The following is a 27,261-nucleotide window of genomic DNA, read 5'->3' on the forward strand; positions in this document are numbered from 1 at the left end:
ATTGCATCATTACTTATTGATTCAATAATTATTGCGTCATTAGTTATTCATTCAATAATGATTCCATTATTAGTCATTGATTCAATAATTATTGCGTCATTAGTTATTGACTTAATAATTACTGCGTCATTAGTTATTGAGTAATAAATTTCGAAAAAAATAATTCTTTTTAAGTTCGTTCTGGCAATGCTCTTCGAGCATTCTCAACTAGTTTTCTATTAATATATCTGTAGGAAGCATACTTAAATAACACATTGTATCTTTTTTACTTAGTCTTTTCCTAACAGTAACGCACAAAACTCCAACAGTGACATACAGTACATACTATTAATAATCACGATGTTTTGATTCTCTTTAAGCAAAAATCAAAGATAACACTAGCATAGACAGAAAATATTGCGATTGTATTGATATTTAGAGAACATAACTCACCGCTCATTGCACAGTAAACAATGGCTACGATAATTCAACACAATTGCCCAGTGTCGTCCTAGTTGTATTAAATTTCGACACATACTTGATGGTACCTGAACCCCATCGGACTTCCAAATAAAGTTAAAATGGTAGTCGATAAATCAATCACCTTACATGAGAAATAATTTTAATAACACGTCATAGGTATTGTTACGATTGCCAATCTACTATTTTCACAAAAAATATTTCTTATTAACAGGATGTGACTCATATGAGGGATAATAAATTCTAGCTTAAATTATTTATAAATGATTACGACAAACTGAATATAATCGGCGACAAAAAGGAACATGGCAACGAGAGATGACAGCACTTCTACTCATGTCAATCTTCTCAAAAAAATTCATATGCTAACAAAGCTATTCTTATGAAATATTGAAAGAAATATAATACGTGGTTCATTAAGCTGTACAACTCAGAGCTTTGCTCGCAAGAAGAAATAAATTGTAATATAAATTCTCAATGTTAGTTACTAGATATTTATGATACTCTTATAAGGGAAGCTTAATTTTATAGCATAGGTGTATTTATCTGAGCCATTGGATTTTGAAGTTATTTTGGTACCTTGGTGAAAGGTTTCTCCGATCATTGTGTTATTAATATGATTTGCATTCACCATGCTAGGTGGGGTGTTAGTAACTATACATAGTTGATCTATATATGAATCGATAAGTTCGAAAACCAGTCATCTCCACATTTTTACCAAATTGAGATTATTGCACTTCCCAACTCAACTGCAATGGGCACACATTTAGGCTGGGAGCAAGGCATCTATCCCTACTAGTTATAGAAAATATTGTACATTGAAATTTCCATCTAGTTTGAAAACATGTCATATCCTAGAGATGAATTATTCTCGAACCAAACTTGAAAATATGCCACCAAATGGCATTACATTCAACACAATCGAACTCACACAGTCGTGAGATTTTTAATGTATTTAACTGGTCGTTTTGATGCCATTCACCACTTTCTCTAATTACATGGGCATTCATTCAACCCTTAAGACCGTGGACTCAGGATTGTGAAGAGACGAATCCAAAGACTGTATATATACATTCCTCAACAATATGCCACACTGATAGAATCATTAACCATATCACAGAAGTTCATTGTAAAGGAGATGAGAACAAATATGATATTTGATTTCAAAAGCTGATGGCTGAATTATTATAAGAAACTGTATTATCAACAAACTCCTATGCAAAAGAGAAACAGCAATTTCAGGTGTCTAATTACAGCAGTTTTAGTTACAAAACCTGGACATCTCGTGAAGTCGATTTAATTCCATTGGTGGTTTATTCGCATTGGCTCCACTTCCAGTAAAGGAAGAATATTCCGGAAAAGTACTCATAAGCCAGATGAAAATTACAGATATTAAGAAGGTGCTCAAATTCGTTCCACGTAAGGTTTCGCCTTTCTATGAAGAGATTTGTTTGTGATCCATTACAAATTGTCATGAAGCAAAAGAGGATTTCTAAATATACACTCTTAGTTTGCTACCTGTTATAACTATGATCCGAAAAGATTTCTTACCTTATAAATTTAGTTTAGCTCTCCGTTAATTGTTAATACTATTAGTGACAGACATAAACATATCCATATACTCTGTAGCATATATAATACATATATTTCAAGCTGTAAATGAAGAATAAATAATATTTTTATTTGTTTAACATAATGTAATGTATATTTTCCTGTTTTGTACGAAAACAAGTCATCTCCAATTTTTATTTTCGTTTTTTTAATGAAACAAGAGCGGGTTATTATTACATCAAAATGACGGAATATTATGTAAAGTCATATTCTACGGTCAAAAAATGAAAACAGCCCAATACGTCAGATTGGCTTATTTTATTTTATTTTATTTTATTTTATTTTATTTTATTTTATTATAGGTGCCTTCCATTTCAACTCAGGCAAAAAAATATAAAATTGTACCATCACCATCTCAGATATTGTTGAAACTTTTTTTATAGCAACTAGACATGTTTTTAAGAGACCCATATTTTTTTGTTTTGTCGAAAAAAATTTTCCCGCCAAGTAATGGGCCATCAAAGACGGGGAGTACAATTTATGAATTGTAGAAGTCATGGAAAATGGTCAATTTCGGAGCCTCACCATTCGGCTATGGAGACAGGTAGAGTTATAATTCTTTTTGTGGTATGTACATAGGGATATAAATAAACTATATTTTATTATAGTTTGGTTTGCGCATGCGTATCTTTTTGTACATAAATTAACAAATGAACGTCAATTTATCTGAAAAGTCGAAGTTCGCGAATTTTTTTCGAGCACTTCCGGTTCGAATTTTAAAATTCTGTTTTCACGGTTGGTAAGACCTAGTTACCCGCTTTCCGAAAAAAATTTTGTATCGCTTCTGTGGTCAACCGTTTTGTCGCAAAAAATTCGAGAAATTGTAAAATTTTCAAAAATCGCCATTTTTGGGCGCCATTTTCTCGAAAACACCATCTTTTAAAATTTTGAAATTTTGTCAGATGGTTCAACTTTACCTGAATAATAAACACACTAAATATCATTCTCGACCAATGCTTCATGGATTAACTGCAACCTTTTAAAGTTAGCAAAGTTTCGCTAATTTTGATGTGACAGTTAGCAACACTGGGAACAATGAAAGTGCAATGATTTGATGATGTTTGTGGTTCACATTCATTAAATGAAGAATAAATGGTTTTCTTGGCTGTTTTTTTTATTATTTTGATTAAAAAGGCTCTCTGAAATAGTAAAATGAGCCTCCCTCTACTCCTCCGTTTTCTTAAACTGAAGTAATCTGAGGTGGAAATTACGATTACCAAACACACAAATTTCAAGTTCACTTACTTAAAATGGTCTTCGGAAACAAAATTTCACTTTTTTTTTTTTTTTTTTTACATGGACCAATCATTTGCTTGGTTGTTGTCTTCTTTGCTAATTGCATGTAACCGTGCAGATGCTCCGATAGATGTTGGTTCACTCATAACTCATCCAGGAGTGGATCTAGGGGGACGATTGGCGCCCCCCCCCCAAAAAGAAGAAACTTTCTTATTTATATATAAATAAAACCCATCCCAGAGTTTGGAGCTCTTAAAAGTAGCTCTAAGTGGCAGTATTACAATCCCCCCCCCCCAGAAGTCTGTCCTGGATCCGCCCCTGCGTAGCACATTGTCGATAGTCACAAAATACTTATTTTCACTTCTCTTATGCTCTTCTGGAAACCTGTACCCTGCTGAAGGTTCATGTGGAAGCATAAACAGCACTTAAACTTCACGTAATTCATGATTTATTCATAATATTTCTGCTACGCACCACTGGTTATCATACATATATGTATATAACAAAAATTCCTTTTTGCAGATTTCTTAAATCTACACTTTGAATTGCAAAAGTTCGATTTTGGGGGAAGTATGAAGTTAGTTCATAGTGACCCGTTACTGCCATAAAAACTTCGCAATTTTCCGAAAGCCAAAGATAACTTCGTTGAATACCAGTTACCGGTCGCATACTTTCCCTTTTTTCTTCCGGAAGTCGTCGAATTCAGTTCCAGATAACAAAACGAGAGTAATACCCGGAGTTTGTACTTGCACTATACTCACGAATTCTCCTGCGGTTTTAGTGGGGACGCGGTAACTCAGTGGTTGAGCGTTCACTTCCGGTGCTTGGGGTCCCTGGTTCAATCCCAGCTCGTGCCGTTCTGCATTCCACCATTTCATTCATTTCTCATAATCACCGTCTCCTTTAGCCTAACCGGCATAACCGTGGAACGTGAAACTTAAAGATTTCATTTCATTTTTTTCTTCTGCGGTTTTAATACTGTGTATCTGTTTTAGCATAAAGCTATGGCGCGTTGCCACATTCTTTGCCCCCCCCCCTTCCCCACTACCGTCGCAGAGACCCTTGCATGGCCGGTTTCACTGCAAAAGCACTGCTTTATCGGACCAGTCTGCATCTCGAACATCTGAAAGCGATTTTTAAAGTGGGATGCAGCACCATCAGAAATCACTGACACGGTTTGGGAAATTGTAGACACCTATTTTCACGTATTCAAACCTTTTTCTATAAAATATATTTTCGCTTTTCTTCGAGTATGTTTAGAATCTTGTCTATGACTATGAGTACATGAGCCGAATCGTGTGTTTTATCGTCGTTTATTACAACAAAACTGTCAATTGTTTCATATTTCGGTGATAACTCTGAATTGCACTTTGCAGAATAACAGTCCAGTTTTCAACGAAGCCCACATGAAGTAAAATAGAATTTGTATCTTGAAATTTTATACGGTGGTTTTCGGTAGCAATTGATTCTCTTTGGATTTTCTTGATGTAGTCAGGAATTATAATTCTTACAGTTAAGCCGGCAATGTACGGTACGAAAACAGAAAGTGGCACAGTTTTTTTTTTTTTTTTTTTTTAACGCGATCATTATTCTCCCATATGGCATACGTAACCACTTTCATTTTCATCAGGATCAATAATTAAAGACACCACACTTATTTCTTCCACTCCAGGACATTCACCACATTCTTGAAGAAGACAGCTGTCATTATCTACGGATCATACTACTAAAGGAAATTGGTCACTCATGACAGCTTCAATACAGGTTGCACCTTTGATTTGTAGCAACGCAGTAGCAGCTAACTTAAAATTTGCACAATACACACACACACTTCCCTCTCAGGTTGCGGACTGACACACTTTAGTCGAATACTATAAAATTCCGAGTGACCCATTTTTATGCTGGGATTGTTCTGTTTAAAAATTCAGTAAATTTCTTTGGAACGCGTAAGAAAACGTTTCGATTTTTTTTTTTTTTTTTAACTTTTTGTCATTTTTCGATCACTGTAATGACATCGCACTTGAGAATTTGTCTGCAGCATTCCAAATCATACTGAGGTAATAGTTTAGGCCTTTTATAGATCATCAGAATTCATTGGATGACCATTTCAAGTAAACTTAAAATTTGTGTGTTTCCTAATCGTAATTTCCACCTCAGATTACTTCAGTTTAAGAAAACGGAGGAGTAGGGAGGCTCATTTTACTATTTCAGAGAGCCTCTTTGTTCAAAATAATAACAAACCACCCAAGAAAACCTTTTATTCTTAATTTAATGAATATGAACCACAAACATCATCAAATCATTGCACTTTTATTGTTCCCAGTGTTGCTAACTGTGACATCAAAATTAGCGAAACTTCGCTAACTTTAAAAGGCTGCAGTTAATCCATGAAGCATTGGTCGAGAATGGTATTTGGTGTGTTTATTATTCAGGTAAAGTTGAACCATCTGACAAAATTTCAGAATTTTAAAAGATGGTGTTTTCGAGAAAATGGCGCCCGAAAATGGCGATTTTTGAAAATTTTACAATTTCTCGAATTTTTTGCGACAAAACAGTTGAGCACAGAAGCGATACAAATTTTTTTTCGGAAAGCGGGTAACTAGGTCTTACCAACCGTGAAAACAGAATTTTAAAATTCGAACCGGAAGTGCTCGAAAAAAATTCGCAAACTTCGACTTTTCAGATAAATTGACGTTAATTTGTTAATTTATGTACAAAAAGATACGCATGCGCAAACCAAACTATAATAAAATATAGTTTATTTATATCCCTATGTACATACCACAACAAGAATTATAACTCTACCTGTCTCCATAGCCGAATGGTGAGGCTCCGAAATTGACCATTTTCCATGTCTTCTACAATTCATAAATTGTACTCCCCGTCTTTGATGGCCCATTACTTGGCGGGAAAATTTTTTTCGACAAAACAAAAAAATATGGGTCTCTTAAAAACATGTCTAGTTGCTATAAAAAAAGTTTCAACAATATCTGAGATGGTGATGGTACATGCTCTGCCTGAATTGAAATGGAAGGCACCTATATTATTTTATTTTATTTTATTTTATCTTTTGTCTCTTCTGTAAAATTTCTTTTGATGGAGATAACTGGTTTTCGAACTCAATGATTCATATATATAAAAAAATTACCGTAGCACTACTCTTATTTCCGTGTTTCATTGTTTAATCATATAGGTATGTAACACCACCCCGATATTGTTTTTCACATCAACGAGTATAATTTCTGTCAAAATCGGTAATCACCAGCGGTATTTTGACTGTAACACCGGTCTTCTTTACTAAAATAACATGCTTAATTGGCAGTCATGCAGAAATCTTTGGCTGATAAAATGAATTGTTTTAATATCACCATTTTTTGCAATTTGCAGCTGATGTCAATCACCGGTAGACCCTATATAAAGGGGATCCCTTTACCTCATAGCACTATAGGAAAATTTTCTGCTATATTCAGGGAAACAGGTGAAAATTTACCATAATTTCGTTATAATGATAGATAGAGCAGAAATAGGTATTTGCAAGCGCACGCGCTATCAACAAATAGGATGACACTATTGATTCCTATTTGAAAATTGATGACCAAAATCCACTGGCGGCTTTCAAAATGCCAGCCGAGATTCTCATGTGTCTGGAATACTTTTTGTGTCTTTCTCATATTATATCAAAATGCTTTGATTTCTCATTTTTCAGTTTCTACTTAGCTTACATTGTCTCGAATTACCCTATACTATTTAGTGTGAAGGACGCGATTGAGACATACGGGCCAAATAATACAAGATACAGGAAAGAAAAGCTATTTGCCCAGAATGAGGAAGGATGGAAAGCTGTGTTAAAGCAATCAAAATATTGAAGGCCTGAGTTGATAATGATCGGGCACGTAGCCAAGGGGGGCTCCAGGGTGTCCGGACCCCCCTTGGAAACCAGAAATGAAAAAAATTAAGGAAGAATTAAACAAACAAAACGAGAAAAAGAAGAATCAGAGTTAAAAATAAAAAGCTACAGCAAGCCTTTGGTTACTTTTTCTTATGAAGAGATTTCTATTAGTTGTAATATTTGGTGGCGAATGAGCGGGATATCGTGGAAAAGTCAGGGAATTTGAAATTTCTAGAAAAGTTACGGAATTCTCAAACTTTCTGCTACTATTCAAAGAAACTTTCAAGCTTTCGAAAGCATAGTGCCGTTCTGTAACAGTGTGGACATTTTTAACATAATTTTTCGTCATCGCTTCTCTGCAGTATCAAACACGTTATTTCAGAAATAGTTTTGTACTGCTCCTTTAACGTGTCATTTGGAACAGATAGTAGTTGACGGAATAAAGAAAACAAAAAAGTTATGTAGAAAGAAAGTTGTATTAGTATTTGATTCAACAGACGAAAGAACGCAAATATTGTAAAATATTTTACAAGGCATTATTGGATATGCACTTTTAATAATAGTTGAGTCATAATGAAAGGAAAATTGTTATACTCGTATTTGAGTGAACAAAGGAAGGAACGTAAATATTGTAAAATCTTTTTCAAAACTTTTTTTACATTCTTTTATTCTAGATTTCTTCATAGTTTGTTATAATTACTAACATATCCTAATTTTATCGTCCTAACAAACCAATATATGATGCCAGTAAAATAGTTTAGATTCATCGAGCTCCTGGTGTCACAACCACACGCTCCCCTCCCCCTTCCCCGATTAAGAAATCTTGGCTAAACGAACCTATATATGTTGCCAGTAAAATGGTTTAGAATAATCGAGCCCCCGGTGTGATGACCACAGTATTTCATGTCACGGACACCCACCCACCCTTTACGAAATCCTGGCTTCGTGCCTATAATGATGATGTATTGTTACAACAATTATTTATAGCTGTGGCTGATTGATTTCTCAAAAGTTTTGGATTCTTCACAGTTGGTATTTTCATAATATTCGTAAGAAACCATGACGCAAATTGAATTTCAATAGAATGATCTTTCAATTAACATAGCACTGTAAGCTTTTCTTGTTTTTCGAAGCCCAAAGTGTGTAACAGATGGCGCCGAAGATGTTTGTGACAAATTACTTTTACTCTTTGATATCATATACCTCTTTTAGTTAAATCGAGAAAAAAATTAAATTTAGTATGAAATATTGTTTAAACCACTAGTTCTCAACCTTCCGAGTCTAGTACTCAGTCTTGATTGAATGCGATTGCCCTCAGCTTTCCCTCTTCAAGGTATATTTTAAGAATTGAAATTCTGAATTACATATTTTGTTTATATAATTTGTTGCATATGAGGTATTTTTAAATATTTTAAGCATACACTTACCGGATTCACTTTGCAAAGAAAATGGACTATCGAATGTTTAATTGTGTAATAGCTGAAACTTTCTGTCGGCTGCATTTCCTTCATTATTACATAATAATAATAATAATAATAATAATAATAATAATAATAATAATAATAATTGTAAAATCTAAACTTTAAATAATTGGTAAAATGCATAATGGTTTTCGTCCAATAATAAGAAAAAGTCTAATATAATAAGCCATGAAATTTAAAACATCGCCAAAATTGTCTATGAGCCCCCAATCGCCATTTTTGCTTCACCGCTCACGTTGAGAACCACTGCTATACATTTCCCAAAACTTAACTACTATGTGTTCAAATTACGGCTTACTGAAGAATAAAAATTAGGGTTTCATAGATCAAAAATTTTCATCGGTCTTGAAAACGAATAAAAGAAAATCGTTTAATTGGCTGAATATTTTCAGAATTGACGAGGTTATTTTCTAATCGTTTCTTCTCCAATATGTGCAAAAAACAAAGATACAGATACCACCGGCTTTATTAATAACTTTGAGATTTTAGGTCAGTCGAATTAGGTGTTGATCGTGGACTGCCATTTTTTGAAACGAAACGAGAAACGGTATTTACTAGATTATTGAAAATGTCTGTATGGTCCTGTCCAGTAATATTAGCCCTTAACTGGAAGTAGGTGTCTGACAGACACGCATGATTTTATCTTTTGCTGTACTGGCAACCATGTATCTTTCAGTGAAGCGAGCTCTTCAGTACCTTCATAAAATATTTTTCTTAGTTTGGTGGTGTGATTAACTGTTGTCAGTTACGCTTGTATGTTAGCTGATAGCAGCTCTTTTTGTAACCTACCGTGTCTGACAGGCACATACTTCCAATAACGTCACTTTTTTGCGTGCCCCGTGGACACATACTTCCAGTAGTGTAGTTTTCTTGTACACAAGTGTTACTGATGTTGGTGATTTGAATTTAGTATCAATGGTGGAAGAACCTTCTATATCTAGGAGAAGGAAACCAAGCAATGTAACAAATGTGGGTGAACCCATTTTGCCGCCAAGATTTTAAAAATGTGGAAAGAAGAGGAAGAAAAAACATGGAAAATCTGTTTTCCGATGATGATTCAGATGTGGATCCTTCGTTCATACCTGAGACATTTGGTTCTTCTACTGTTGATGAAGATTGTCGTAATATCGAAGAAGGTATTTCGTCTGTAAGTTGCACGACAAATAATGAAAACGATGTTCCGGCTTTCTTTCAAGGTAAGAAAGGATATTCTTGGAAATCTAAAGGACCAATAAGGGCTAGACGTGTTCCTCGTCTCAAAATATAATACGAGGAATTCCAGGCGTGCCAAATATTGTTTAAAATGTAGGTGAAAATCCTAAAATGGAAGATATTAAGTCTCTAATTTTTGATGACGACATTATATTCACGTTAGTAAATATAAGTACGGTAATTAGCTGCATTCTGTACTTATATTTTAAAAACAGCCCAAGTATTTGCAGATACACATTTGTGAAAGAACTAACCGTGAACCTTATAAGACCTCACCTTCAAAGGTTTGAAGATTCATAATTTGAAGAGAGAACTGGCAACAACAATCGGGAATGTTCTCGGGAAGACAACACGGAACAAAGAAGATGAGCAACAGTTGGCGAATTTGACAAAATGGAACGCAAAAGAAAATGTAGCCTTTGTCCTTATCAGAAGAATAGAAACACAGCACATAGGTGCGTCAACTGTGAAAAGCCAGTGTGTCTCGAATGTTCCAGGAAAGAATGCGTGATATGTTTGGTTGAGAGAAGCACCAAATTTTGAAACTTACTGCCCTTTCAAGAAAACTTTTGTTCACAGAAAAACAAGTGTATTACAAAATGTCATTTTAATGAAAAAACAAAAGTTTTTCTCAATAATGGTTCTTTTTTCTAACGTAGCACTTGCATTATGTATGTATTTTGAAACCAATTTTATATTATTAGGTGATAAGAATAAATATATGAAATACTTTCCCAAGGGAACCAAAGTTTTGGACTCTTCGAGTCTATCAGACACATACTTCCAAAAAATCATCCTTCCAGTTAAGGGTTAGGACCGTACTCAAAAGGGATTCAAGGGACCATAGCACTCCTCAAGCAATATGGTAGTGTTTTTGTAGTTTTAAAAGAAATAGTCACATAGCCCGAAAACGCCAAGGTGGCAGTCGCTATACGATATAATATAATTGTGAAGAGAAATAGCCACATATTTTATTTTGAAGTTATGGGTTGTCTGAAGGGGAGTAAACGTCAACACAAACATTACCATTTTACAGACTTCACTGGAAGAAAAATATCCCCAAACTATGACACTTGTAGCGTACTTCAAGCTTTTGACAGTACACGTAATTTAGACTCGGTGCTTCACCAGAGATGCGATACACCCTGACACATGAATCGTTTCCATAAATGTTATTTTGTCTCATCGCTGAACAGTGCATTTCGCCATTGTTCACTAATACAATCCTTGGAAGCCTTGGCTCATTGCTAGTGCTCTCAACGGGTCGGGTCGGGTTGAAGACCGACCCGACCCGACTGACCCGAACCGTGATCCGATCTGATTACCCGACCCGATAACCCGACCCGAGCTGACCCGATTGACTCGACCCGAGCTGACCCGACTCACCCGACCCGAACTTACCCGATCCGAGTCGGGTCGAATCAACCCGACCCGTTTGAGAGCACTATAGGTCACGACACTGAGTGAACGCCAAAATGTACTCACATTGGGAATTAAACCCGGACCACGTGTACCGAAGTCTTACACGTTACCCACTAGTTAGATCAAGCGGGGGATTTGTATATGCATCTTAATGTATATTTGGCACTTTTGAGGTTTGGTTATTTCTTTTTATAACTGATACCAGTATCCGACGTGGGAGAATTTTTTTTCTTGCTTTAGTTTTATGTGACGAAATTTTTATTCAAGGGCAGTGTTCTCTCCTGCTCGGACGGCAGGGGGTCTTCTCGGAAGGCAGTAGCAAGAGTATCTTGGCGGAGACAAAAGGAAATCGTTTAACTACAATGATAAGGGTTGAGGAAACGGGAGAACAATTGTGATTTTTTCCAACCCTTCAACTTTCATTCCAAAACAGGTTCCTATGATTCCGGGACCCGTGCCACTTTGATTTTTCTTTCTCGGTAATTAAAACGTATTTTACAGTATATATAGTTGCACGTAAGAAGATACATAATATGAATTTTGTAATTTAAAATTTAAAAATACAGTATGATAATTAATTATAAAGTACTAATTTTATTTCATCACTTTCAGCCCAACAAATGAAATTCAAACAATTCGCTCCCTGGGTCTTGGTCATCAATACTGCGTCTTATCCTTTGTCTTGCAGTCAAGTCTTGGTCCTGCATTTCGTAGTCTTGGTTATCCTTCATGCTATACAAGAGCCAAGAATGCTGGCCTCATCGGTACAAATGAAGACCAAGTGTGATTTTGATTTTGGTCTTTCATACTATACGGAAAGCAGGAAAATACGCTCATCGTACTTGGTGATCACCAAAACAAGGTCAAGAGCAAGATTACTATGCACTTCGTCTTGCATATTCAATCTTTATCTTGTTCTTGTATCGGTATCCTTGGGCTTGGTGAAATAAAATGAAATATTCAGTTTAAGGTCCCTCGATTCTGCACCGAGGCTAAGGGATATGGTGACCATGAGAAATGAATGAAATGGTGGAATGAAGAAAGTGGGATGAAACAGGAGAACCCCGAGAAAACCCACTACACAGCGTTTTTCCACCACAAAGCCCACTTAGTACTAGCTGGGATTGAACCATGGACACCATCAGTGGCGGAGCCAAGGAAGGGCCAATGGGGCCAGGCCCCCTTGCTCAAATTCTTAGCCCTAGTGGCCCCCCACACAGATGATGCTATTATAGGTCGACAAACGGTGAGTTGCCAGTGGCTACAAGTGAAACGACTTCCAAAACATCTCTCGACAACAAAGTTACGAACTGCAGAATTCCATTGCGTTCCGAATAAAATAGCTCCACTCGTTTTAGTTTGTAGTACGGGAAGATCTAATTCACGGAAATCTGTGGGATACTTGAATTGACCTCGCCACCTGGACATTCATTTTAACCTCTGTCCATTATCTAGTTATCTCCTTTGTTTTTGACAAACAACCAGAAAAATAGAAAATCAGTCGGCATTCTCATTCGCTTCAATGTTGAAAGTCATACTAAAATATGATATGCATACTTACAAATAACATGCACTGCAGTAAAACATTACACTTGTGTTGGACGAAAAGTCTTCGTACACTAAGTAATTGATTTCCATTAATTATGGCGACATGGAACAAATGCATAGCATCCATTAAATGATTTGGTATTATTATTATTATTATTATTATTATTATTATTATTATTATTATTATTATTATTATTATTATTATTATTATTAATCTACCAAACAACTATTTATTGATTAATAAAAATGATTAATCAATTATATTTAGTTACGTATGGTAGATGACTTCAGATTATATTATTTACTGACCGACAGTATCCCACGCTATCGTATCTGTGCATAAGAGGTAAGTTCTAATCTTTTCTTTTAGAACTTCAGTAAAAGAACCTGTTTTACGTCGAAATGCTTAATTACAATTTTATTTACACAAAGACAATTCTAACATACAAGATGATATTAACGATGCTATTTACATATACGAGTTACTTGTCACAAAAACTAATTACGCTAGGAAACTAAAACTATGCTGAGACTGTCTTTCTTAGCTAACTTTTGCAAGTGGTAGCAACTGAAACTTACATGAGTATATGGTAACCTCTCACCCGAAGTCCAAGGTTAATCTCTTTGCACATGGCTTAAAGAAAAAGCCTCTGTTGCCTCCATTTTCACTCTCTCCCTGTGCCAGCCTGAATCCCCATTATATTACCAAATGTTATCAATCTTTAATTTCAAATTAAGTGCTTTATGATTTTTTTTTTTTTTTTTTGGCAATTATAAAGTCTCATTAGTTTCTATCACCGTTGTCCCTTAGGACAAGTTATTATAACAAAGGAAAAACATATTAATGGTTCCTCTTGATTACTTTTCAAGGCTTTTTTCTTATAATTCACTTAAGCACTATCACTTTTTTTACAAATTATCATATCCATTTATTCCTTTTTTTTCATAAAATCTGTCTGCAACACATTATATTATCTTGTGGTACTGAAGCAAATCTGGAATTTCTGATATTTATTTACCTCCATCATTCCATCCGAAAAATTAGTGTGATCTGTACACGAGGGAATGTTTTCGGGCTGCTAAAATTAAGATTACTGGTGCCATGCTATAACTTTGAGTTTCGCCTTATCTCAAGTAGATGCAGACATATCAGAAGGTTTGATCCTTGTAGATACACTAGTTCAAACGCTGTCCAAGATTAGGTCTGGTAAATATGACTCTCAACGAACAATATTCGAACAAATTTATCAAGAATGTTTGGAGATGTGCAAAGAAAATGGTCTCGAATTCCAGAGCCGGAAACAAATAGAATATAGGGGTTCCTTGTGGAAACGAACTAAACATCTGCCATCGAAATATCACAAATTCATTTTGGATGAATCTTTTCCTTCATTGGATGCAGAAAACGAACTTTATAAAGATAATATATCTATCAAGAGACATTTTTCTCCCTACTATTGATAGACAATCTCTGATATGGAAAACCGCTTTGTATCATGTTGCAAAATCATCAGATCAATCACCACTCTACATCCAAAAAGTAAAAACTTTTTTAAATTACAACATTGTCGAGCATATAACCCAGCATTATGGAGTCATCTGCAAACATTAAAGTGAGAACTCAAAATCCTCCCAAACACAATTAATAGAACAACCCAAAAGCATAAAAAGCATATAAAGCATAACAGCAATTTACACATATGGTTAGTACCTTGAACACGATTGTGATTGTCTAAGAGTCCAGAAGAAACTAGTTTTAAAAGCATCATTTTAGAAAATAAAGCATAAAGCATAATTTAAAATATATAGCACAATTCTTGGAAAATTCTCTTTAACTGAAAGTTTAACATACTGTGTTAATATTTTTAAAACCCAATATTTACAATGCAAAATTATTGAGAACATAACAATGCAACAATGAAAAGCTTATTTTCATTTCTGTGAACTTTTCGGTGTAATCCTTTGATGTGGAGAAAAGAAAAAAGTAAAAGAAAAAATTTTCCGCCAACAATGAATAGTATGCAAGAAACTCCATACTATATTGTTATGTTTACTTTTTGAACTTAAGCACTTTCTGTACTTTTTGGTGGCATCTTTTACTTTCCCTTTCTGTATATATGTACCTGCAAGGCGCACACAAATGATAGAAAAAATTTATTCGAGCAAAGCACATCTCTTTACAATGAATGAAGTAGAAAGTTCATTAAATATGAGAGAAACTAGTTGCAAAAAAAATCAATAAATAGATCAAGATATTTAGAATATTTAATGTATAATAAATATTATACATTATACACGATTAATGTAAAATAATCATTGAAATTAACAATAAAGCATAATTTGAAAGAAAAAAGCTTAATTAAACAAGAAATAAAGCATAATGTGGGTTGCTCTAACAATTAAGTTGTATGAAGACGAGAAGAAAACCAAAGCTGATTCCTTAACGAATTTCGTTAATCTTCTTTGTGTCTACAAAAACGCATTCCTAAAAACCAACGAGCTATGTATCATCTCTGTGATTATATCAGTTTCTAGTGCTACATGTGAAAGATCATTCTCTTCTTTGAAAAGATTAAAGACTTGTTTACGCAATTCAATGACTTATGATAGGTTGAAAAACTTAGTGTTACTTTATATTGAGAAGAAAATTGCTAAATCGTTAGATCTTTAACAAGTTATGGATATGTTTGCTGCTTCCCACACGAATAGAAAGATCCTCTTCAAGTAGAGGCATGAACCTATAAGTTATTTTCTTTACCTGTAAAAGTGTTTGCTTCCACTTAAGTCAACCAGCTACACATATTTTAAACGCCATGATTAAATAAGTATTTACTTATATTAGAAATCAATTGCATTAATGAATCCTAGTTGTTTGACGTACTAAATTCTTATATTTTCACTGTTTTTCAAAGAGTAAAATCATGAACAACAAAGATGGAAACATTCACCTTGAATTCACACACACACACACACACATATATATATATATACAACACTCCATCTGCGTAATCCTGAATACCTGCGAAAAAGGAATGAACAAAAGAATGGTACTCCACGATTGAGGGGTTGATTAAATTGTCGGACTCAGACTTCATAGTAAGTTAGACCTGGTCGATCACGAAATTAACATTTGCAAAGTTTGGTTTGTGTTTCCTAGGCCATATTTGGTGAAGTATCACCCATTGTTGCAGATATAGGTAACTTTTGTAACTTAATTTACATTCTGCATAAAATTTCATTTAAATTGATGTATACTTCACTGTAGATTTATTTTTACATACGTAGAAACTTCTTGTTAAGCGTAGTAAACGCATAAAACTACATGGAGTTGTTTTTAATTTTTCCATAATTCACTTCGTTATGTTAATTAACACAGTTCCATTTACTCTTACAGCAGATACGATTATATTTCCTAAAATATTATAGTAAGCGTTATTTATTATAATGTGTAATACTTTAGAAACTCTATATGCATTACGCAGTACGTAGAATAAAAGCAGAAACAAAATTAACTTTTTTAAATTATCAAAATGTCATTGATTTCAAAAGCTCTACTTATTCATATCATCTATGGTAATATTTAAAGTGCAAATAAGAAATTCAATCATAATATCATATTACCTCCATCACATTATTAATGCTCATAATATGACGTCATCGCACAGATTTAAATCCCATGATCCTCCACTTCAAAATCTGAAATGAAGAAAAGAGGAAAGGACATCAGAATGAAAAATTGCTATACCGGTACTTTAAAAGCAAGTCAAGTCATTACAACTATAAAAATATAGTTTAACATGGCATGGCCAATGGAAACATATTTCTTGTTCATAAACCATACTAAAATTACCTTGTATATTACCAAAATTATATGAGGAAACTGCTGACAGAAAATTCATACACTCATAAACATATTATTTAGCTCTTTTTATAGTTGCACGCATAAAACACATAGTTGCGTCTTGCGTCAACAATATAAATGCTTGTATGTATCATTCCGTGTTACGTACATATACTCAGTACACCGTATTAAAAAACGCAAAAATGAAGTCACCATTTACAATCTCATGAACGAAGAGTTTTAACAATTGTGAATATGCCCGAAGAACGGGTAAAAGTGAGGGGGAATGCTGGTCGACGCCATTACCTCACTTCACAAAAATATCTATGACGTCCCCCCACTTCCTAAAAAAATTACAATGAACAGATAGGCAAGGGGAACAGCGTGACGGCATGCGTCTCCCTACCTTTTCAGGTCCACTTTTAACCCTGGTCCGAAGGAATAGCAAAACAGTAATTAGAAATAGGGGCTCTACATGATTTAATAGAAAAACGTAAAGCAAAGTTTATTTGCGGAACTTATGCATTTTCTAACATTTAAATGAATATAATCTTATGAGCCATGTTTCTAGTACAAATAATCACATGAGATGGTAGTCATGTCAATGCTGATAGAAAATTCATGTACTCATAACATTAATTTCATGGAGGATTTTTTACACAATGGAATAATTAAATGAAAACTTTCGGTCAGAAAAGAAATGTCCATTGTGTTTTAGTGTGTTCGTAATAAATGTACTTACTTGTATAGTGCAACAGTAATTTTCATGCATGATCGAGTCTTTTTCTTAAATATGTATGCTTTGTTTTATAAAATGCCGTAGAGGCAAGATTAATGTGGCATTTTAATGCATGTAAACCCAGGAGCATATTTTTTAATCACTCTACACCCTAGCCATAGGAGCTAAATACGCGGTTCTGATTGGTTGAAGTTATCAGTTTCTTTCCACGTAGCATACATATAGCAAAAATCAAACGTCTGCTGCTGTCGGTCCTCGTAACCGAGCGTCCTAGCAATAATAATCGCTTTTGGCGTGGGTTCAAACACGGCCAAAGTAGGAGGAGTAGTAGGAACGGGTTAGAAGCCCCGCAGGGTTCGTTTTGTTACACCTTGACCCCCAAGAAATAAATTTAACCTCAGCTGCTTCTTCAATTTTCTTCTTTAATTTCAGCAAAGTGACAAATTTCTTCTCTTACTATAATTCACAATACATACACCAGAAGGTTTGGACAATCGCAAACTGCAACCAATCAGTAAGGTGTATTTAGTTCCTATGGCTAGAGTCAAGCGTGATTAAATATTTGCTCCTGAGTTTACATGTATCAAAATGTCACCCAGGATTATTGGAATTTGTATTATCTGTGCTTCAGACTTTTCGAATGACGTCTACACTTTAGCTACAAACTAGATCTGAAGAAGTGACAAGTTAGTGGTAGTTAAAAAAATGTCCGAAAGGAAGAAAGGTATTCGCGATAAATTCAAGCAGGAAATAGGCTTCCTACTCGACAAATGAAAGCCAGGATTTGGAAGCACCAATTTTAGCAATACTTACACACGTTTCTGTGCAAATCAAAGAATGGCCATAAACGTTTGTGTCATTGATGTCGATCTAACCTGAAGATATAATATTGTGCTAAAGTGGTCACGAAATAGATTTAGGAACGATACGCACTTATGCTCTGGACACAGCAAATCTCTTTGTGGAGAAGTACCCTTGGTAGCCTATGCCCCAACTGTATACAAGGTACTTTTCCATGGTTTGGTTATAATTGATAATGCTCTTATTCTAATAGGGCAAGTGACAGAAAAGACATTACTTATGCCACCAAACTTGATTATTTCAAGCTTGCGAAACACCTCGAAGAAACAAGCTTCAACATTTGAAAGAGAGGTAATCGAGATGTTATTGTCACCAGAAATCGATTGAGTTAAGACGGGATCAATGAAACGAAGAGAGGTTCCGAATCTAAAACTTCAGTTTGAAAAGTGTTCAAGTATTTTTTACAAGTAAAGTGGTTAGAGGATAAACGTGGTATGTAACAAATTGTACGTTTCGGGAAAATCGACTTTCACGAATTTGTCCGTTAACATATCTCATTCATCGTTTTCAAATCTCTTCACTGGGACGAGGACTCACTAAATGATGTGTTATGTAGCATGAATAACATATGCATGAACTGACAGAATTCAAAGTTTCGAAAAATGTAACATAACACTTTTATCCTCTACCCTCTTCAATCATAAAAGAGTAAATTATTTTACATTTTCAGAATCATGTTCGAAATGTTAAAAACGACATTTACCAAAGCGTGTACGTGTTTTCAGTACCATATTAAAAAGTAACTAACCTCAAAGATATTTTTTGCGAGAAATTCGAGTCTTTGGTTCCACTGTGGAGAGACCGCATACTGACCAAAGAAAGCTCGGTCCAGCTGAGGCAAAGGAAGGAAGAAAAGAATGTGAAGGAATAGATCTGATTCCTTGACTATGTACTTCAATCATAAAGTTGAGGAGCCCTCTGTCCAGGACCGAATCTAATGTTTTGCCGCTCCTTGTCGTAAATTCCGAACTGCCTTTGTCTAGCATCTGAATACGCGGTACAAAGCTGTGATGCATTCTTCACAATACTGAACCTCGGCTCGACTAGTCTGTTCTCTGGTTAATAAAGGGTCAGCCTAACGTGTGCGCTCTGACATCGCTGCTTGTTTAACCCTTAAAGTATTTTTTGTTACCATATGGCAACATTGGTTTCTTAGAAACTAAATATATAGTTCTGATGTTACATGCCCGTTATGTCGCGTTGTAGACACTTGTTTACAACCTTTTCACCCAATTGTCAAGCGCTTCCACCGTACGTCAGAAATTTGTAGCTTCTACAGTGGCTGAAATGTAGCTTTTAGCAGTTCGAAGGGTAGATTACAAAAGAGGTAATATAATTTATTAATTATTATTATTATTTACTATAAATTGATTAACTTTTTGAGTGGAGTGGTCACAATGACAACAAGAGTCAAGAAGCAACACTTATAACATATCAGTAATGATTAATAGATTGTTGATAGCGATTTGAATATGAGTGTTTCCATATGGTCACATTGTGAAATAGGAGATACCGATTGATGTGATCTAGGAAAGACAAAAAAATGAAATGAAATCTTTGAGTTTTACGTCCCACGGTTATGCCGGTTAGGCTAAAGTAGACGGTGATGACGATTAATGAATGAAATGGTGTAATGAAGGAAGTGGGATGAAACGGGAGAACCCCGAGAAAACCCACGCGAACGGTGTTTGTCCACCATAAAGTTCACCATATATATATATATATATATATATATATATATATATATATATATATATATATATATACAGTGGCGGATCCAAGGGGAGGGCTATAGGGGCTATAGCCCCCCCCTTGACGCTCAGGTATACACTGGATAAAATAGGCTTCAATCTTGCTTTACACTGGATAAAACGGCAAAATATGGTTTAGCCCCTCTCTTGATCATATCCTGGATCCGCCCCTGTATATATATATATATATATATATACAAGTAAAATCTCCAATTCCACATTTTCAATTGTTTTCTTCGGATGATCTTATACATAACATAGTGCGCCAGTCACACCTATATTCTGTTTAGCAGACTCTTCGATCAACTGCACTTTAAACGAGATGAAAGAATTTATAGCTATTATGCTATACCCGATAGCAGAACTTTCTTTGACTTTCTGGGATGAGGTTTTGTAAGTCAAAACCTTTCTGTAGGAATTCCAAAATAAATGAAGACGATACTATCTTATTTTTATTACAGCGTTAAATGGCAATTATTCTGCACAGGTGCGGGAGATTTTCTGCGAGCACATCACAGATCGCGGCGTGTTCTGCTATGGGGATGCTAAGTGCGTAACAATAGCAGGAACATCCTGCGATGTAGAACCTGTGACAAGCACCAAATGTGTGGCAGTAAAAAAAAAAAAATGGATGTGCCTTGACCAGCTATCGTCAAAGAATACAATAGCCATAGAGGTGGTGTATGTGTGTCAGATATGATTGTGGAACAACATAAGACCCCGTCAAACTCTAAACGGTGGTACTTCCTCATATTTTCATACCTCCTTGACTTGTCCTCCTCTAATGCATGGCAGTTGTATAGAAAGAACAATAACCCGGGTTTGGACACCAAAGAAATGACTCTCAAAGAATTCCGAAAACAGATCATAAGTTTTATGTATTGCAGGAAGATCAAAGTGTGGTAGACCATCACAAGATAATGACACACAGCCTACTCGAAAGATAAGAGCTCGAGCTCTAGTGGTTCCAAGACCAAATGATGATCAGATAGGAGATTGGCCATCATACTGAGCTAAAGAACGTTGCAGATTATGCCCTAAAGGAATGAGTAGAATGAAATGTACGAAGTGTGATCTTGTGTTGTGTTTCACAAAATGACAAAAAAAAAAAAAAAAAAGATTATTTTATCATTTTATCCTTCTCCATGTAAGACTAGTGTACGAATGATTGAATGGATGTAAACTAATTTCCTGTAATTTAAAAATATAATGTAAGTATACCTTGGTATAAGAAATTTGGTGATATAATACTAGTATTGTATATTAGGTTTCTGCAACAATGCATATAGAAATGTATTTTCTAAATTGTTTGTATCAATCACAACTAATAGTGCCAATAAACGTCATAAAATAAACAATCTTACCTAAGTTTCCATATATCTGAATGTATTCATACATATGACCTATAAGTTACAATGTTGCCATATGGACACAAATTCTAAAAATAGAACATCAACAACAATGAGCAAAATTTTCATTATTTCCAGCTTAGTAGACTCTAATTAGCGTAGTATGTCAGTGAAAAAATTTTCATCAAACTTTTAGAGGGTCTGTGACTTTAAGGGTTAACATAGCACTTACAAGAAAATGGTCCGAACCAGACAAGTCCGAATTGAACTAAATTTCGTATAAATACTAATTTGAGGTCGGTGAATAACATTTGAATAGTCATTTGATTCGCTTTTGCGTACTTTACGAGATATACAGGACGATACAAAAAAGAATGTAACATAAAAACTATGTAATCTGAGTCCAAATTGGACGAAATTGGGTATAGATACTTATTTAAGGTCGGTGAATAACGTGGGAATAGTCATTCGATTCGCTTTTGCGTACTTTCGAATGTACTTGCATTAGACTGTCGTATGAATGTGTTGTTCGTGGGTAAGAGAGAGACTTGTTATATTTGAATCGAGTATGCAGAATTACATTCTGACATTCACAGCAAGCGACATTGACAAGCAAGGCGCGGCGTGCCGCAATCGAACATGTGAAATGGGCTGTTTCTTTTGCCAAACTTTGTCTATTACTGTTTGCAGTCGTTGGAACTCAGTTTCCGTTCTAATGTTGACCTTCCAAGGTGCTACTGCAATTGGTAAACGATGCGATTTCAGGGACATTTGTCCTCAAAGACTCGTACTTCTTTCCAGGATCTCAACATCGAACACTGTTTCTCCTTTCATTTTCATGTAGAAATCCCTTTACTCAACGGGAGATTTTCCTGCGACGCCACTGCGTTCCTCATTATCGCCATGAGATTATGCTTATTCATTTTGGTATCCACGTGTTGGCTTTCATCGTTCTATACCGGTAAATTACAGAATGCTTCTACGTTATTTTACTTTTGTATCACCTGTATACCTAGCATTGTATTCAAAAGCGAATCGAATGACTATTCTCACGTTATTCACCAATCTCAAATGGTACCTATACGAAATTTCGCCCAATTCGGACTCGGATTACATAGTTGTCTTATGTTGATTTTGCGTTGCATCACCCTGTATCTCGCAATATACTCAAAAGCGAATTGAATGACTATTCCCACGTTTTCCACTGACCTCAAATTAGGACCTATACGAAATTTCGTGCAATTTGGACTCGGATTACATAGCTGTCTAATGTTGCAATCAGTTTTGCATCACCATGTATATCTCGTAAAGTACGCAAAAGCGAATCGAATGACTATTCCCACGTTATTCACTGACGTCAAATTACTATCTATACGAAATTTCGTCCAATTCAGACTTGTCAGGTTGGGGACAATTTCCTTGTTAGTTCAAGAAGGTTTCCATCGTTACCTTTTGAGATCCAAGGAGGGACAGAGGTTTAAATTTTGCCAAAAATGAGTGTCTTGTAAGATCCTCAATTTAGGGAAGTGAATCTCGCATATAAACTTCTCATCATAAGCAAGTGAACACGATTTATACGTGTTCGAAAATTTCGCTTATAAAGGAGAGAAAGTAAATGATTTCTAAAACACAACCTATTCTAATTTCTAATTTTGTACTAATAAAGATTTTGTCCAAGTATTTGCATCATTTTGATGAATTCATCGGTTTAGGGTGTGAGGAAAGGATTTCATTCGGTCTTATTTTTTAAAATTTGATATCCCACAATTATACTTCGAGGCGAAGAGAGATAGTGATGATGAAGATAAATGATCTGATGAAATGAAGAAAATAGGGGAGAAACGGAAGAAATCCGAGAAAACCGATGATCACGATGTTTGTCCACCAGAAAGTTTACTTGCTCGAGCTTGGGATCGAAGCAGGGACCTCACACACCAGAGGTAGATGCTTTACCATTGAGCCACCGCGGCCCTAAATTGTTGAAAAATTTGTGTAAGTGCAGTGAAATCAAACTTGCATCAACAAGTATCCCAAAAACTAGAAACAGTTTGTATATATATATCTACTGGGCCGGATCCAGGATTTCCTGACGCGGGGGTTCACCAGTAATTACCGGTACTCTTGACTTAAATTTGAATTTCTTTAAATGCCTTTAAGCATATGTGGTGTGAATGAGAAATTGCCCTAGAAATGCTCAGTATCTGATCTTGGAAATCGAACCTACGATTTTTCAAATACAACTACAGTAAAAGCTCCTTATACGCGAGGTATATGTTCCATAAATATGCCGCGAATACAGAAACCGTGAATGCGGAATGGTAATTTATATGGGATTATAGGGGATACCTTCCTAGGTGACAAAATAAAAAAAATACGTATATAAAAAAATCAATTTACTGTAATTAAAGTTTTTGACCATATTGATTAGTTATTATCTTCAGGCTTAGGCAATGGTTTGAAGAATTTTGTAATTTTTTCTTGCTTGGCAGTTTTTAGAAGCTCCTTCAATTCAGACTGATATCACTGTTCAACAACGAAAATGTAAATTGAACAAAATCAGCTAATTCTTATTGATTTTGTGGTGCTGACCACGAATTTGAAAGTTATTTTCGAATATTAGCTCTACTTTTCGTTTTACAGGCATGTCTAATAATAACGCTTTAAAAATAAATATATTCGCTTCGTTTGGGGTAAAATGTTACACTGATCCGGCAACACTGGAGAAACTATATGAACGCTTGGTTTCATTGTGTTCCTTATCTCAGTAGTGTTCTGCTATTGTTAGAAAAGACAGGTTTAGTGCAGTTATCAGCGTTTTGGGTGTGACGGTTGTGTAGTGCATAACATAAAAATACAACTACAAGTACGCAAAAATACTGGTATTTCGAATGTATATTTTTAAATAGTTGTCGGAACTATTTCAAGTGACATTTTGAGGATTTCAATAAACAAAAATGCCGCAAAATTGTGTAAACAGTGCGGATAGCTTCTGCTACGTGTGTGGGGAAGTGACATTTTCCTCACAAAAGCAGACTATAACACCACTAATAAGAAAAGCTTATCAATATTACTTTGGTTGTAAAATTGGAGACCAAGATAAATCTTGGGCACCCCACATTGTGTGTAACACTTGTGCCAGCAATGTAAGAAATTGGATTAATGGGAAGGGGCGCTCAATGCCTTTTGCAGTGCCCATGATTTGGAGGGAGCCAAGCGACCACATTAGAGACTGTTATTTTTGTATGGTTCCTTCCGTCAAGAAGGGAATTTCCACGAAGAAGAAGAGGGCCTTGATCTATCCTAACATTCCTTCTGCAATGCGCCCTGTTCCACATGGAGAATTACTACCTGTTCCTGACCCACCTAGAGAATACGATCTTTTTTCTGATGATGATCAAGAAGTTGAAGCTCCTGAATCAAGTACTTTGAAGGAGCCTACGTTTGTTGTAGAAGAACCTCCATGTGAACCACATAGACTTACTCAAGAGGAACTAAGTGATCTAATCAGAGACTTGGACCTCTCGAAAAGCAAAGCCGAAATTTTAGCGTCACGCTTAAAGCAATGGAATTTATTGCAGGAAAAAGTAAATATTTCAGTGTATCGGAATAGGGAGAAGATGTTCACTTCATTTTTACTATGGAAGACACACTTGTGGCATGTACAGATGTAAATGGTCTCATGAGGGCACTTAAAATTAATTACGAACCTACGGAGTGGAGGCTCTTTATAGATTCGTCCAAGGTGAGTTTAAAGGCAGTGCTTTTACATATTGAAAATAAACTTCCTTCAATTCCTGTAGGTTACGCAGTTCATATGAAGGAATCTTATGAAAATTTGAAACGTTTACTTCAAGCCATTAAATATTACGATTTTCAGTGGCTCATTTGTGGTGACCTTAAAGTAATAGCACTGTTGCTAGGTATTCAGTTAGGGTATACAAAGTATTGTTGCTTTATATGTGAATGGGACAGTAGAGATCGTGGATCTCATTACCGCAAAAGTGATTGGAGTACCAGAGAAACTCTTCAGCCGGGAGTGAAAAATGTGCAGCATGAACCACTGGTAGATCGTAACCGAATTTTGCTTCCCCCTCTACATATTAAATTAGGTCTTATGAAAAGTTTTGTTAAGAGCATGAACAAAGAGGATGAGACCTTTAAGTACCTAAGAGGTCAATTCCCTCGATTAAGTGATGCTAAAGTTAAAGAGGGTGTATTCATAGGGCCACAGATTAGGCAACTATTCAAAGATCACAAGTTCGACGAAATTCTCCAAGGTGAGCAGAAAGCTGCGTGGGAAAGCTTGAAGAGAGTTTGTTCACAGTTCTTGGGAAGACACCGAGCAACAAATTACAAACAACTGGTAGCAAAGTTGTTATTGTGCTACGAAAATCTTGGTTGCAATATGTCTCTGAAACTCCACTTTCTTCATTCACATCTAGACTTCTTTCCCGAAGATTGTGGAGCAGTAAGTGACGAACCTCCATCAAGATATTGCAGCCATGGAGAAGAGATATGAGGGAAAGTGGAGTTCTAACATATTGGCCGACTACTGTTGGACTATTGCAAGGGATGCTCCAGATGTAACCTACAATAGGCAAGCCAAGCGAAGACGCTCAAAATAAAATAAACATAATCCTGTACAAGGGACACATGAAACTTTTGTCTACATTGCAGTGTAGTTCTTGCACAAAAAGGTATTTGTACATATTTTTCATGTTTTGATGTCAATACTGATTTTTATTACGGAATTGTTCATGTTTAACTTGATCACGGTTACTTTATTTTCTGTATCGCTGTGAAACTGGTATTTGCGCAATTTTGAAAAAGGAAGTACAAGGGTATAGAAAGCTATAGGTTAGGGTACTTCTTAACTCCCCAGCTTATCACATCACAGTGAAATAGATAGAAAAAAGTGAAATGTAGGTTTTTACAAGGATTTTGCTTAAATGTTCTATAAATATTAATACATTTGTATATATACAGCTACTGTTGTACAAGGGCATTTTTTCACAACCTGAGCTAAGAAAATTCTTCTATTATCATTTCCTTTCATATTATGCTTAAATGAATGTAAAAGTCGCAATTTCAAAGAATTTACATACTTTCGATCAAAATTTGTTGAACAGTGTATTCAGCAGTGGCATTAGCAATTTGCCTCTTAAAAATAAGACTTCGTTCCATAGACGGATCAATTTTAATAAAGAAATCATAAAGCTCATTTGCCATTCTTAAACCCTCACTAAGATTTTTCAAATTAAATGTCACGTTTCCAGTGCTTGTTGAAGCCTCTTCTTCAATGGGCTGTAAATTTAACAATTCCTCCAAGTTGGTTTCAGTCAAATCTTCATCTTGCAATTCAAGCAATTCCTGAATGTCACTTGATTCTATCTGTTTGAACCCATTTCGTCCTATTCCATTCGCAATTCCGGCTATGTTTGCAGTCAAATTTTGAATTTGCACACATTCTTCGTCATTTTCCGCAGTCGGAGCAGGCCACAGTTTTTTCCAGCATGATTTCAATGTGTGTGGCTTCAGTTCTTCAATGGTTCTTTTATGTTTACGATGCATTTTGCTATGTCAAATTTCTTCCAGCATTCCATAACATTCATATCAGGATTACATTCCATATTTTCCAATACGATTTTGAAGGTTTGTCTAATGTATTAGAGTGTAAAGGCCTGGATTATTCCTTGGTCCATAGGTTGAAGGAAAGCCGTCGTGTTGGGAGGTAAAAATGTCACTTCTATATTTGGATGCATAGTTTCAAGTTCGCGGGGATGAGCTGGTGCATTGTCCAAAACTAAAACTGCTTCAAAGTCTAAATTCTAAGTTTTTTTATAAGTTTCAACTTCAGAAACA

General features: G+C 35.4%; 1 protein-coding gene across 1 annotated transcript in view; it reads right to left on the reverse strand.

Annotated features, from left to right (window-relative positions):
• The window catches only part of LOC145662927 (suppressor of lurcher protein 1-like), a 2,696,516-nt gene that overhangs the window by 2,153,745 nt on the left and 515,510 nt on the right, over nt 1-27,261 (reverse strand). The window contains exon 2 of the mRNA XM_081728947.1: nt 16,480-16,554. Within this exon, the coding sequence (XP_081585073.1) occupies nt 16,480-16,503 (24 nt within the window). The 5' untranslated portion in view covers nt 16,504-16,554. The remainder of the gene's footprint in view (nt 1-16,479; nt 16,555-27,261) is intronic.

Source organism: Thermobia domestica, chromosome 10, assembly GCF_964235325.1.
Source record: "Thermobia domestica chromosome 10, izTheDome1.hap1.1, whole genome shotgun sequence".
NCBI lineage: Eukaryota > Metazoa > Arthropoda > Insecta > Zygentoma > Lepismatidae > Thermobia > Thermobia domestica.